General features: G+C 41.3%; 1 protein-coding gene across 1 annotated transcript; it reads right to left on the bottom strand.

Moving 5' to 3' along the window:
- Window positions 1-4,396: 4,396 nt before the first annotated feature.
- On the bottom strand, window positions 4,397-13,181 carry LOC118254276 (hyaluronidase-1-like). Its single transcript, XM_035559387.1, has 3 exons — window positions 12,264-13,181; window positions 5,978-6,067; window positions 4,397-4,825 (listed from the first exon to the last, which is right to left on the bottom strand). Exons 1-3 carry the CDS (start codon window positions 13,179-13,181, stop codon window positions 4,397-4,399), a joined length of 1,437 nt encoding a protein of 478 aa, XP_035415280.1.
- Between the last annotated feature and the right edge of the window lie 1,517 nt (window positions 13,182-14,698).

Raw genomic sequence — 14,698 nt, forward strand, 5'->3', positions numbered from 1 at the left:
TACACAGTAGTGAAAGACAAAAAGGAACACATTTCCCCAGATTTCAAAATTTTGGAATATTAAATTGGCAAATTTAAGAAAAGCTGGAGATCTGACAGTTGTGCTTCTGTTGGTATTGTTTATTCTCTTACAAGAGGCAGAAGATTAGAGAACTCTACAGGTCAGCATTTCGGAAGAGTTACAGAAACGTATGGGGTCTGAGTACAGAGCATGTTGAAGCAGAGGTGCTCCAGATCATATGCAGAAAACGATTGTTCCTATGATCTCAGGGAATCAAATCCCACCTCCCAGGATCAATTATTCTTTATGAGCTGGTTTTAAGGACATCATCATGTGGCTTAGAGCACAATTCTCTCCTGCTTCAAACTCTTCCTCCTCCAAATAATTCTATCACAGAGAGACATCAGATTGTGTATTTCCAAAGACTGGACTATACAACTGGGCCAGAAAATAAATCTTTGTAAAATTATAGGTACCAGAATGATCAGGCAAGACCTACCACAACAATTGCAAATAGGTGTGATCAAAAATGCGTTTGAAAGTCTTCCTCTACTTGCAATTCATTATTTGTACTACAGTAGCATCTGGAGTTTGATTAGATCACAAGTACCATCAAAGAGAGAAGAGCCTTATTAAGAAATAAATTGGTAAGATTGTAACTACATAATACTGTGTGGGAGCATCAATGAAATTAAAAAAAAAAAAAAAAAAGATACAGCTCCCCTACCCTCCAGATAGCTGGGATTTGCAAGAATGTCTATTCATTTGAATTTAATTTCAGTGTTCTGACCCATATTGTCAATTAGTCCACCCCTTATTTTGAAGACTATTATTAATTTAATGGTAATAGAGGATAAAAAAAATCTCATTACCAAGGTTATTACCATATTTCACATTTCTTCACATAAAAGGGAAAAGTAGAAAAACAGCATATCAGTTAACACTTTGCTGGATGGGTGCTGAGGCCTCTGATGAGCACAAAGTACACATGAAAGAAGGGATGGGAGCAGAGGGGTCTATGGACCCCCTTGCTTTCATGGCAGCCAGCCAACAGGCCCTGCAGGGTGGTGCATCCTCTGTGGTCCTGCCAGGCATCAGGCTCCAGCCAACCTTGCACAAGCCCATCCTGCACCTGCCCCAGTACAGGGCACAGTCAGGACCATGCTGTTTTTATATGTGACCTACAGCATATTCACCAGGGCTAAAGGGATGAAATGCATCCCAGTTTTGCTACTGCTTGTGTAGCTGGTGGTCACACATAGGAGCATGCAAGCTGTGGGAGCCCTTGCAGTTGCACAGCCTCTGCCTGTCCCAGTCAGCAGCACAGCTCAGCTGTCTCCTACCCTACCACTGACAGCTGCCATCGTACAGAGCTTCCAAGGACACTGCCTAATGGTAAATATTTTGTTCTAAAAAAAAAAAAGGGGGGGGGGCTTTAACTAGCTGAAATACAAAAAGTCTATATAATTACATTCACTTAAATGCATGGTTCCATCAAAAAATACCATGGAGCCCAGGCCAAATTCTGGTTTTGGTTATACCCAGGGAACTCTGCTGAAGACAACGTGGTGATGAGGATGAAAATTGGGCTTGCAGTTCTACATGGAAATATATGAGTGATACAAAATCCAAAGATCTTTGTATCTGGGATCCTTTGTATCTACTACCACAGACCTCATACACTCCTCCTTGTGAAATGATAACCTAGACTGAGGAAGAGCCATTGGGCAAATTTACAACTGACATAAACTGACAGAACCCTATGGACTCGGTAAGTCAGTCAACTCTGATAGCGTATATACATCTCAGACTGACCTGGGATTATTTCCAATTCACCCACAGCGTTTTTACTGTTTGTATAAACACCCTAGTTTCAGTCTGAAGCCACAGTTAACAACTTTCACTTTTCCTAAACTTTAATTCTAATCCCTCTTCTCTCACAGAAAAACGGGGAAGCTTTTTACCTTCATTTTTCTGTCATCTATTGCTATGGCATGCTGCAAAGTAAAAGATCAGTGGCAAATCTCTCCTGTAGTTTCTCAGCACAAGTCATTACAGAGTCATTACTCAAACACTATAGCTAACAATAAGTCTCTATTTAACTGAAGTCAGTCCCATTTCAGTGTCTGGATTTAAGGGGATCATTGTGGCCTTAAAATATCCACTGCAGGTCTGTTATGAGCTGGGTGAGTCTGAGCATCTGTTATGAGGCTGGAGTGAGTCAGACCATCGTAGTTCACACCAGCTGTGAAACTGGTCTTGGCAAACCAAATAAAGGGTTTTATATTGTTATGTTTTTTGAATGTATTTTATTTTTTTGAGGGCTTACCATGAAGAAATGTTTAGAGATAACAGAAGATTACAAAGAACATGAAACAGCATGGCAAATTGTAATCCATAGAGACATCACAGAAGCATACAATATCTTGAGTTGAAAGGAACCCCCAAGGATCATTGAGTCCAACTCCTGGCTCCACACAGGGTCACCTCAAAATCAGACCATGTGTCTGAGAGCACTGTCCAAATGCTTCTTGAACTCCAGCAGGGCTGGTGCTGTGACCGCTGCCCTGGGGAGCCTGTCCCAGTGCCCGACCACCCTCTGAGTGCAGAACCTTTCCCTAACACCCAGCCTGACCCTCCCCTGTCCCAGCTCCATGCCGTTCCCTCGGGTCCTGTCACTGTCCCCAGAGAGCAGAGCTCAGCGCCTGCCCCTCCGCTCCCCTCGTGAGGGAGCTGCAGGCCGCCATGAGGCCTCCCCTCAGTATATGTGAAGTATCCTCTTCACATAGCCCTGCTGACTTTAAGGAAATTGCTACAGAGTAGGATACTGTGTGATGGAAACAGTGACATCTTGCCACAACTAATCAATACAGTCACTATTCATGGTAAAAAAAAAAAAAAAAAAAAAAAAAAGGTCTTAGACCTACATATGTATTTCTCCTTTATTAATGCATACCATGCTCTGGAGCAGCACTCAGCTGAACCCACCATATGACAGCCTCAAAAGAAATTTCAGTATCTTTTCTAAGTCACAGAGAGATGTAGGGAATTTCTTGGTTTTGACACCAATTTAATGAGGGCATTCATTGTTTGTTACACAGAAAGGCTGTGTAGAAGGTAGACATGTTTTCGGTGAAATATACTTGTTCACACATGAGCATGGACCAGTGAATACCTAATAACAAATTAACATGCTACAACCTGACTGTGACAGGATGACATTTTGTATATGCTATATTATCCAATAATGAGGGACTCTTTAAACTACAGAGCCTCCAAAGGGGTCCCCTTCTAAATCTGAATGAAGGTTGCAAGCCAAAATGTTGTCAGTAAAGTCCTTCAATTTCTCCCTCTCCTGCATAAGGGAGACACATGCTAACAGTGGGATCAGTCAGCCTGCTTCTGTTTTCCAGCCACTGACCAGCTTTGTTGGGTCACTGAACAACAGCTGTACAAGAGCAGAGCTGCCAGACCCATGCTGCTAGCAGAGCAGAAAGCAGCCCCAAAGGGACCAGTGACACCAAGCAGTGAGGCAGAGGAAGTACGAGACTACCTGCTTCCCAAGGGCTCAGAGGAAAGGAGAAGTATTCTCCCTTTGTATTCCTTCACAGGAACGCTGCAAAGTGCCAGCACAAATCTCCAAGCTCAGGAGCCCCTAACCTAAACACATACATTCTGCTGGTTGACTGGCGCTTGTGGCAAAATGAACATTTGACCCAGTTACTGGTAATTGCAAAGATTTTCAGCCAAACTACCTTTGAACCTGATGGCACAAAACTACCACTGGAAATACTGATAACACTAGGAGTAACAAGACACAAATTAGGCCTCGAAGTACTGAAATACACATTTTTTAAAAGTATGCACTGATACATAACCATCTATGCTCTTTACATGCTCCATGCAGAAGCATTGGAATCAGTGAGTTGTGGTGGCTGTGGATCCAGGGACCATGCTGCTGCTCATGCAAAATGCCATTTGACTTCAACAAGATCTGCAGTGAATGGTTTGGGATCCCTCGTCTACATTAATATTTTTCCTCATCAACATATGCTAAATCATCCAGCCCTGGAATAAAGAGACTCTGGGTCCCTTTTTCAGCTTCTACGTGGATGAATCTTTATACAGGCTTAATCAACACTTTTACTCAGATTAATTTTCCACTGTAGCAGCAAAAGCTTTATCTGCTTAAAACATGAGTAAAGGAGCTGGTCAAAAAGGAGCTGCCTGAAAAATGTTTAATGTCTGGAGATATTGCAGAAGGCCTGGGACATGAACAAAACAGCATAAACCTATTTAATCAACAATGTCTCCTCCCTTTGTAATAAAAACTTGCTAAAAAAATGGAATTCCTAGTGGCACCGTTTCTTATTTCCTTGCACTGCCTCAGAAGAGTTTAGTATGCAGTATAAAGCAGAAGAAGCTGCATGGCTCCTAAGAGGAAGACATAAAGCTTTTGTTTTCTCGATCTACTCAACACAATGTGAGCCCAGTGCTCCTTTAGCCTTTGGTCAGGCAACTCACAAAATATTCCCGTCCATCCTTGGTAACACTGGCACATGAACCTCTGCCTCATGGCTTCTATATTCTCCAGGCTCGGTTTACCAGTCACCTGCAATCTTGGGCCTCTCCCTGAGTGACGGACTCGAATCTTAAAGTTAGTGGGTGGCAAATGGAGGTAAGCGGAAGAGTCGCTGTTTTTGCGGATACATCTTCCGTTCTTCTTGCACAGGACTTTGCTACAGAGTTTGGCTGCTGAGGTCACATTAATGACATAATGTCCCAAGGGTCCATCAATATATCGTTTCACAGTTGAACAGCTCTCCTATAGGAAGTAGAAGACCATGACACATTAATCAGTATCTAGCATTATGTCCAAATTTCATATAATTAAGAAGATACTCGTACAAAACTGTTCTTGGCTGCAGTAACTTCTTGAGATAAATATGTTGGATTTACATACTGGAGTAATTGATTGTTTTAAGTGAGATTACTTCCACAGGTAAGATTAGCAAAATATTGACCTTTACTGTTTTCGCTGCTTGGGTGCTTGGTAGCGACATACTGTGCTTGACTGGAGATGTATCGATATGACACTGATCTCTCTGATCTGAGACTAACTTGTTCCTTAAGTGGAGATTTCTGGCAACTGCTGACAAGGAGCAACGTGTGTGATTAATAGGTTTTAAAGCACATATTGAGTCACTGCTTTGGTCCTGTTTTCTCCAACTCCTTCAGCTTACTGGGAGCTACATCATTCTCAGAAATCAGCACAGAAGTTGCAGCTAGAAAGCTCTAGATGGTTTCCCTACACCTCTGCTGAAGTCAGTGGTGCTTTCCTAGAGACTTCAGGAGCAGGACAGCGAATTGCATGAAAAGCAGAGAGGGAACAGAACCAAAGCCCAGCCTGGGTTCAGGATGGAAGAGGAGGGGGATCTAGCCTGCCATGCCCCCTACAAAACCCCAGTGCAGTTTCCTGCTCCCTCCATCACTGCAGGAAGGATTTGTGAATGCCCGAGGAACCTGGGAGGGCTAAGTAAGCCATTTCCTTTCTAGCAGCTTTCTTTTCTATCTGTCATTTCAACACAAATTCCACTAGTGACCAGAGAAAACTCCCCCTCTAGACCCCATTCCTTCCCTGGGTCTGTACAAACTGCCATAGCTATGAAGAAGAACGCTGTAACAAGCTGTGTTTACATTTGTATGCTATTGCTTCAAAACATGTCTATTTTCTAATCTAGACTCACTATTGCATGCTGGCACAAATGGCCTGCTTGGATCAATGTGCTCTGAAGCAATGGGACCTCTCAGTCTAACTAAAACACAGAACTAATAAAACCTTAAAGTAATTCCGAGCCTTCAGCCTCAACTGTAGGCTGGTGACTATGATAATGATACATAGGTACTATGAAGGGTGTGGTGGCAGAGAAAAGGTATTGAAGTGATTTCGAAGTGCTAATAAACCAATAGGACCTACCTTTGAGCTGGCGTATTGCATACTGCCCCAGAGAACAACTCCAGCTGCTCCCAAAGCTGCACTTTCACCAATGGTGTTGACCAGATCAGTCTGCAAAAGAAGGCCAAAAAAAGTCAGAAAACAAGGACACAAACCTAAAACTAAAAATAATAATAATTTTAAAAAGCATTAGGATATGGGCATCATTTTTTTCCCCCAGAGGAGACAACGATCCTGTAGTATATTCTTCCCAATAAAACCACTGTTTGGGCAGGGTTTTATTCACAAGTGGGAATAGTAAATAAAAACGTCTTTAGAATGTATTCACAAAGGGTCCTCCAACCAAACTGGTGGCATATGAGTTGAATGATAGGTTTTATCTACCAGTCTTTGAATGATTACCATATGCAGACACCATTTAGGCAAGTGATGTTGAGTATGAGCATGTCATTGGACTGCTCCTACAGTGCTTCGTTGCAACTGATAGGCTTTAAGCAGGTGCCTAACTTGTGCTGCATTAGCCACACCAGTTACAGTGCTGCTGTTCAGACCAGCACGAATACTGCTATTCCAGGAAACACACTGTTGAAACACAAGCAGCTCCCTGTGCTTCTTTATGCCAAATGGGAAGAAAGCACACATTTAATGACTTAACCATGTCCACTTTTAGACCTGTACGAATATGCAGTCAAATCATCACAACTAGCAGTAATGCAGCTTTACCAGAACATAGACTGTGTGTAGCACAGGAGTCACTGGTGCCTTTCCAACAATATAGCAATGAACCATCCATGGATCTTGAAACCATTCCCTGAAACTGAATACTGTGTCAAGAGAAATGCGATTAAATCTTACAAAGTAGGGAGGAAGGTTCTTCTTACATCCCCGTATCTCTAGGCATGACCAATTACATTTAAAACCGTTTCTACCTACAGTAATTGATTACTGAGTAATTCCTGATCAGTGTTTGCAAGGACAGATCCTACAATCTTTCTTGTTTCTGTTAAAAAAAAAAAAAAAAGGAACAAATTCCTTTAAAAAGTTACTGATGGTCTTCAATACAGTCTTTTAATCTCTTCTTAAGAGAAAACAGTACAAGAAAACAGCCAAATTATCACAGTGTGGTCATGGGACCTTAGAAATACAAACTCACAGAGTGTAAGACCTGTGTTATTATTGCAAATTGCTACTAAATAATTTATTTCACTCTTTAAGTGGGCCTGTTGATCTACCAGAGCATAGCAAGGAGTTCCCATTCCTGAAACATGGATGGCCCAAGAGATATACAAGGAGGCATAAACAAATACACTGGAAAAAGGAGATTCTGCTGAAGAGTTCAAGACTATGACAGAGAGTTGTAGTGAGCAGTAGTTTTGAGCCTTAGCTGGAGGTCAGACAAAACAGTGCAGGAAAACCTGCAAAATTTGAAAGAGCAGAGCTTCCCTACTGCAGGGCTCAGAGTGATATAGCGTATAGTTGGTCTTGCCTGAAGATCATGTTGTTGCTGATCATGCAAACAATCTTTTAGAGAAAGGCAGTACTCTTAAAAGTATATAGTCTGGTGATACTTTTATAAAATTAAAGTAATGTGTGCTGCAGGTGTTATTTTCTAGTGGTTTTCTTCCTGCAGGAATTAATTTATCTGTTAAAAAAAAAAAAAAAAGTATGTGAATTAAAAGTCAAGATATCAAATGTGAAAAGAATGTGAAATATAGCCTGACCTCTTGGTAATGAGGGCTCCTAAGCTCTTATTATCTACAAAGCATTTTATAAAGACTACCCAGATACAAAGGCTGGACGTTAGCCAAACAATGGTTCAGTGATTTAGCACTAACGCATTAACAAATCAATGAAACATTTTCATTCATCCAAAATAAATAATCAATAGACAGTTAGCATTGCTGGATGGACTAAGATCTGAGCAAAACCCAAAATAGAGATTTTGTAAGTAATATGCTTTGGGATTTAGGTTGCTTGATTACAAGTCAGTAAATCCAGATTTGATTCTCTCATATTCCACACCTTTCTTTTGTTAATTGTCAAAATAGTTTATGTTTTTAAACACAAAAGTGTTTCAGCATTTTGTGTATGATTCATATGGATATAAAATAGCAAAATTCAAGAGCATGACCCTTGAAGTTCACCTCTGGATGTGTGAAGTCTATTGGCACAGGTAATTTCACAAATGAAGTTCCCAAAGCACCTAAGCTTCCACCTTTGTGCACACCTAGAATCACCACCTTGCCAATGCTGAGAAACTAAGCACTTTTCTCAGACTAAGGCCAAAATGTGACATTTGATTGGAAGGCACATTCCCCTAGGGATGCTTGAAGGATACTAACAACACCTGCACAGGTATTAGATGCTGTAAAAATCAGTAGGGATTTCATTCAAACAATCTCCTTCTTCCTTATACTTCCTCCCTCTTCTGGTATTCCTTAAAAGGCCAAGTGGTAGAAGTCCTCCACAGGAAGAAAGAGAATTAGAAAGGCATAACATGATTTTTTCTGTCTTGTTCATGCTTAAAAGGTACATTATCTCCAGGTACGTGAGGGTTATCTTCACTGTGAGGTTACAGACAACACTTAGAGGGGAGCATTTCTCTTTCATTCATTTCACTTTGCCATTTCACTTTGCACCAATTAAATAAAGGTTCAAAGGAGAGCAAGAGAAACAAGCGTGAATCTGACTACAGCTTATGATTAATTCAGTTTAATAATTACACAGCTTGCCCACAAGGAAGGAAGGAAGGTTTCTGACTGTCATTTCTAGGCATAGCTATGTCTTTCACTGAATGACTGATTCATGTTAAGTACCTCAAAAACCTTTAGCACAGAAGGGCTTTTCTCTGAATAATCTATGAGCACTAGATAGTATCATCTTTTCTCTTTCTTTCTTAAACACTTGTTCTTTTTGGTCTAGTGATTCCCTAACTCTTTCCTGGTGTCTGACAGAGACTGAGAAGGTCCTGGATTCAGTCTGAGCAGGCTGGGAAGAGACCTGAAGAGAGAGACGACAGCTTCGTGCTCTGACCACGAGCCAGCTGCACTGAGATGGCACCACCACCACCCTCCCCTGCCACAAAACTGATTAGAAAATAAGGCTCTCATCCCCCATCATTCCCCATTTGGATATTTGGGGGGGGAAAGGGGAGTCATAAATGACTCTCGTAACTGCTGAGAGTGGCAAATTAGAGGCACAGATAGGGAGGTGCCTCCCTGAAGCTCTGAGCAAGGCACACCAGCTCCAAGAGAGGCAGACACGTGTCCATCCTACAGCCATTCCGCTTTCAGGACTGAAGCTGGTGTTGTTCCTAGCACAATACAGCCTGACATTAGTGGGGCTCACTGGCATGGCTTTTCCATGTGAGTGTAAGGAGACAAATGAACTGGTAAGAAGGTTTTCTGGCCTCTGTTTCTAATCTTTCTAATCTTCTTTCTCATGAGGAATAAAACATGCAAGTTTAAAAATTTTTTGTCATCATTTTAAATATGACCATCATGGCATGTGTCTAGATGGGGAATCTTGTTTCACTCTTTGTATCAGTTCCTCATCCATCCACGGTAAAGGGCTGTCCTGAAGACACAACTTTACAGATCAGCTTCACTCAGGTATTTCTCCAAGTGATAAACAAGTCAACAAAGCCCCTTTCCTTCTGATAGCATAGTTCTGATGCTTGTTCTTGTTCAAGCTACTAAAGGCAGTGTGCAACAACCAAAGATCCTTAGGATTATGCTGGACTATCTCCTAGCAGAGAGCTGATTTGGCATAGAGGAGAAAACTCCAGATCCTATCAATGCTTCTTCATATTTTGGTCAGCCAACTCACCACGTTGCCCACTAAAAAAGTAGGAGGTGAGCTGTTTCACTTCGGGAGCCTGAGAGGAAGCTGGACTGTCAGTCCTTGTTACATGTTGAGAAAAGACAAAGAAGTAATCTTTCTTTTAAATTTTGAATGGTGTCAGTTTCAGACATGCTTTTTCTGTATTCAGGAACGGTATTGCAAACCTAGCATGGCAATGGCCTCTGTACACATGCACACCTTGGCATCAGAGACTATCATCAAGACTATCTGTAGGTGAATGAGAGAAATTGCTATCCATTTTTTCATCATTTGTTGGTTTATTTATAATTCTGCTTTATTCATGACTCCAGTCTTCTAGGCAGGAAGCACAGATGCTACTGTGCAACTCCTCTCTCCCACACCGTTAGTAGTGAATTGTCAAGACGAAATTTCTAAATGCCCTGCAGATGGCAAATTGCTTGTAGGCATTTCTAGCAAATACAGAAACCTTTCATAATGACTGGGATCCCAAATCACAATTTATAAATTGCTTCCAAGGAAAAAAGCAGGATGAGTTTCACAGATACCTTCTGCACAGCTCACCTGATTTCCAAGTACAGTCAAGGTGAAAGGCACAGCAGACACAGGCACAGCATCAGCTTCGGAACTGTGCCTTGTGTCTTTCTGAAGGTCTGCTAGACTTGTACCTCTTCCCTAGTGACTCTGACCCACAACCATTGTTCCTGTTTTCTCCCACTGTAATGTTTACTGTATTTATCGTACTGTGTACAGAAGGCATTACACGCAAAGCTTGAATGTGTCCCCCATTATTCCTTTTGGACCACAATGTCACTACTCTTGTCCAGCTTAGTGGGGCAGGGCAGTGGTTCTCCTGGCCCCTTCCCTGTCAGAGTTGAGGTCCCCATTAGCCTGCTATCCCCATTTCTCATCATACTACACTGGCTCCATTTCTTGTTGCACTCACACCCACTGTTGCTGGCACTCGGGGGTTTAATGCCTTGTTTATAGATTTGTGAGCTTCACTTTGGGGCATGTCATGGGTCAAATGAGAAACTCCAGTCCAGTCTAAAATCTAGAAAAAAAAAAACATTTAAAATATCTTAACATGGAGTGGAACGCAACCCAAAGATGTTTCTGAGTCTATGCATGGATCTTTCATGGCTGCTGGTTTATAAAGTGATCTTTAAATCACCTAATAAAAAATGTCTGTATGCAATTGAAGAAACAGAAACTGAGTTAAAGAGTATAACTTACGAGGAGCATCACAGTACCACTGTACTATTCAGAAAGCAGTTTAAGGTAAAACAGTAACTTTATATTTTGAACAAATTTTGAACTCGTGCATAATTGGTAACAGCATGTTCGTTTTCATAGCTTTCAGTAACATTTGTGGTATTTTTATATCTATCAAGAGACTGGTTTATTTTATAAAATGTATTATTACGGCCACCATTTGTAGATTATTCATTTATTTCATGGCCTGTTTTAAGCTCTTCAGTGAAGGCATTCTGGGTGAAATCCTGCCTGTACTGACCCCAGAGGCTTCTTGTCTTCAGTGGGATCTGGCTTTGCCTGTTTGTACATGATTTCCAAGACACCTAGGACCTGAAGTTTCCACACCACACAGAAAATAGCTGCAAAGAGCCACCTGTTGCTAAAAATGGGGCAGGCTGAATTCACAGTTGCTTGAATGTGCCATCTGCTTCCTAGGAGCACGCTGAAAGACTTCTCAGGCTGCTGAGGCTCCACCACCCCTGCCCAGCTCCCAGCTGCAGCCACACGCAGCTTGTGGCCTGCTGGTCTGACTGCTGCTTTTCCCCTTGCCCCTTCTTGTGGTGGTAGCTGTATATTTATTGCACTTTATCGCTGGTTGAAGGAACATTGCATGACTCAAAAACTCAGTTTCTTTCTTAGAAAGACTTCACAGCGTTAGCACTAAATGTTGGATCAAGAAGACATTTGAACATGTTGTACCTCTGAAAAGCGATATGGCCAGTGCTCATCATGCAGGAGTTAGGAACTTCAGGCCGGACCAGTTTACTTGACTGGTTTATTTCTGTACTGAATGAATTTCCACTTGGATAATGGAACAAAAAAGCCCCGAGGTTCCTTTCTTATGAAATTTTACCTTTCTATTATACTAATAAGTTTTAAACTTCACAAAAATTTGTCAAGTTCATTTCACAAGCTGTCCTGAAGAATTAAAATAACAGGATGAGTTACTTCCTTAAGGGAATGATTTCTTTGCACTTTCTTTCTAAATTACCCTAATTAAAAATACACAATGTTATCCTACAGAAATATACCAAAACACTGCAGGATTAACTATTGAATGGTGGAACGTTTTGTACGGTGACTACAGTGCTTTCTTATGGAGTGGTATATTTTCATTAAATATGAAAAACTTACATAAATGCTTATATATAAGGATAACTTTTAGAAAGTACCTTTTCTAAAAGGCTGTTTCTAATCTCTACATTTCTAAAAAAGTCTGTGTGCTTACCTCTGTTAAAACATGAAAAGTATAGGCATAAAATGGTCTAGAATAAACAAAAACGGGCAAAACATAGTCCTTTCTAGCAATTGAGGCAATACGTATTGCCTCCTTAACCCGATAGTGAACAAATTTTAGTGCGTTTGGACTTGACTTCAGTACATAATCCAGGTATACTGAAGGGTAGAGAGCAGTACTTTCCTTCCACAGCCACAGCAGGAGATCATTGCGGGAAGACTCAATGGCTGGGCATTTTCCTGTGTATGTTTGCGGATGCTCTTTGTAATCGTAATTGTAGCAGTCTGGGTAAAGATAGAAACCCCACAAACCGTTTGGCCTCATGTGTTCAGCCAGAAGGATGGTGTTGTTCATGAAACTTTTGCCAGCATTTTCAAATTCCTCTTTAGCTACTTTCCTAATTTTGTCCTCTGACCACTGAGGATGCTGTCGCCTTACCATCTCAAGAGATTTATTTCTGTAAATGCTTTTACTGCCCCAGTTCCTGTCCCACTGGGGTCTCCAGTTTTCCCAGTCAATGACTGCAAGGCCCTGAAATTTCTTCATGGGTATGCAATAGTCAATGTCAGACTTTGCTTTATTAAGGTGCTTGATAATACTTTCATTTTGAGGCACCCCTCCGTTCACAGGATCTCCATTATCTGAGTAGTATGGATAGTATCCCAAATGAGTGTGGTAGAAGATTGTGACATTTGATCCACTCAGAGTCTCGTTGGTGTTGGACGTAATGTCAAAAATGCTGAGATCCAGGTCCACCTTGTAGCGCAGCCTGCACTGCTCGGTGGGCGCGTTCCACACCACGATGAAGGGCTTGTGCAGGAGCAGGGGGGCCTGCGCCTGCTTCCGCAGCTGAGCACCAGCCACTGCAAGCAGTGCTGTGACTGCCAGCCATTTGATCCAAAGAACCATGGTGTGCTGTTTTCTGGGAAATTGTTATGGTGTGTCCCTGAATACAAAAATGAGAGAAGACATTTTACGTCAGTAGCCACCCTGGAGACAGATGGGATGTCTTTGGGTTTGATTTGCTTTTGTTAATGTTATACTTGGTGCAAACAGAGGAAAATGCAAAACTGTGTCTTGGAAAAATGAAGACTAATTTCAAGTGCTTTGAAAGACTTTTCGACAGACTTCACTTTCTGGAAGTGTGTGCTGATGTTTGGCTTTTCTTGCTTTCCTCTTCACCCAGACACTTAACACACTCAATTCATACCTTTCCTTAATACTTATATGCTACAAGAAATTAGTTAATAAGAGAATAACTTGCAACAGTATAGAAAAGATCATGTTGCTCATTTCAAATATCAGCTTCCAAGTAAGTTCTTCTACAGCCAGTCTGACTTTCTTAGAGCATCATCACAATGCAGCTGAGGCCTTCTTTATTATTTGTGTATGATATTGTCCACATTAAGGGTAATTTAAACAAAAGATAGGCACATCTACTTCACATGGATTAACCAAGAGATTTCAGAAATGCTGCAATTTTCAGCACATCTGAAAAACGGTATATTGTTACCTACCCCTGAATTAGCTTTCATTTTCTAAATGAATGGATGCCAGAACAATAATCAATCTGCAGTCTAGAAGGGTGAAGCTATTAATGACTTAAAGGCTTAAGCTAGTTATTATACTGAAAGTAAATTAAATATCAATATGTGAAAGAAAATAAATTATGTCAAGCAGATCTGAACTAGCCAGAAAAGCATGCTACAGCTTGGAAAAAAAATTTAAAAGGGGGAACCAGTGTGTAGAAGTGGGGGCTTATTAATATTAATTCTTCCTTTCAGGGTTTGTTGCTTCCTCTGGCTGTAAAGCACACTGGTTTAGGGATTACCAGTACTTTGAGAGCTGTCAGTGCTGCAGGGCTGCTGGTACCCAGGGCACCCACGTCCACACTTGGCACCCCATGGGGCAGATGTTCACGGGCTGCTCACAGCTGGCTGCTCCAGAATCTACCCCTGCTCCTGTCTCTTCCCCAAGAGGCACAGCCCAGCTCTGTGTTGGGTTTGTGATCCAGGTTCCTTTGCACAGTACATATTGTCTGATGTCCAAACACTTCATGGTTGGGTCCAGCTGATATATCAGCTTCAATCCAGAGATCATAAAAATGGTTTCTCCGTATGAACATTACTGAATCTATACTACAATGTGGTTCATCCTCTCAGTTATCATCTGTCATTCACCTGTTTATCCATTTTCTTCACATTAAATACAATCAAGATGCAATCACTGTCTACATTGCAGGTTCAATTCATGTAATAGCCTTGTGAGTTTGAAGTGACCTGAACCTGGATATTTCCATATTTTCATGTTCATTTTTAATGACTTCTTTCCTTGACTGTAAATTCAGACTCCCAGTTATCCCACGGTAATTAGCTTGGCTTCACCTGCCCCTACTATTTTCTCACTCAGTTATAATCAGTTAATCA

Source organism: Cygnus atratus, chromosome 1, assembly GCF_013377495.2.
Source record: "Cygnus atratus isolate AKBS03 ecotype Queensland, Australia chromosome 1, CAtr_DNAZoo_HiC_assembly, whole genome shotgun sequence".
Lineage (NCBI taxonomy): Eukaryota > Metazoa > Chordata > Aves > Anseriformes > Anatidae > Cygnus > Cygnus atratus.

Excerpts from the sequence above, each read along its gene's own strand:
- LOC118254276 (XM_035559387.1), bottom strand. The coding sequence starts at position 13,181 with ATGGTTCTTTGGATCAAATGGCTGGCAGTCACAGCACTGCTTGCAGTG. Across the intron at positions 6,068-12,263 it reads CTTTTCATGTTTTAACAGAG|ACTGATCTGGTCAACACCAT; the intron begins GTAAGCACACAG and ends CTTCTTTTGCAG. Across the intron at positions 4,826-5,977 it reads TGCAATACGCCAGCTCAAAG|GAGAGCTGTTCAACTGTGAA; the intron begins GTAGGTCCTATT and ends TACTTCCTATAG.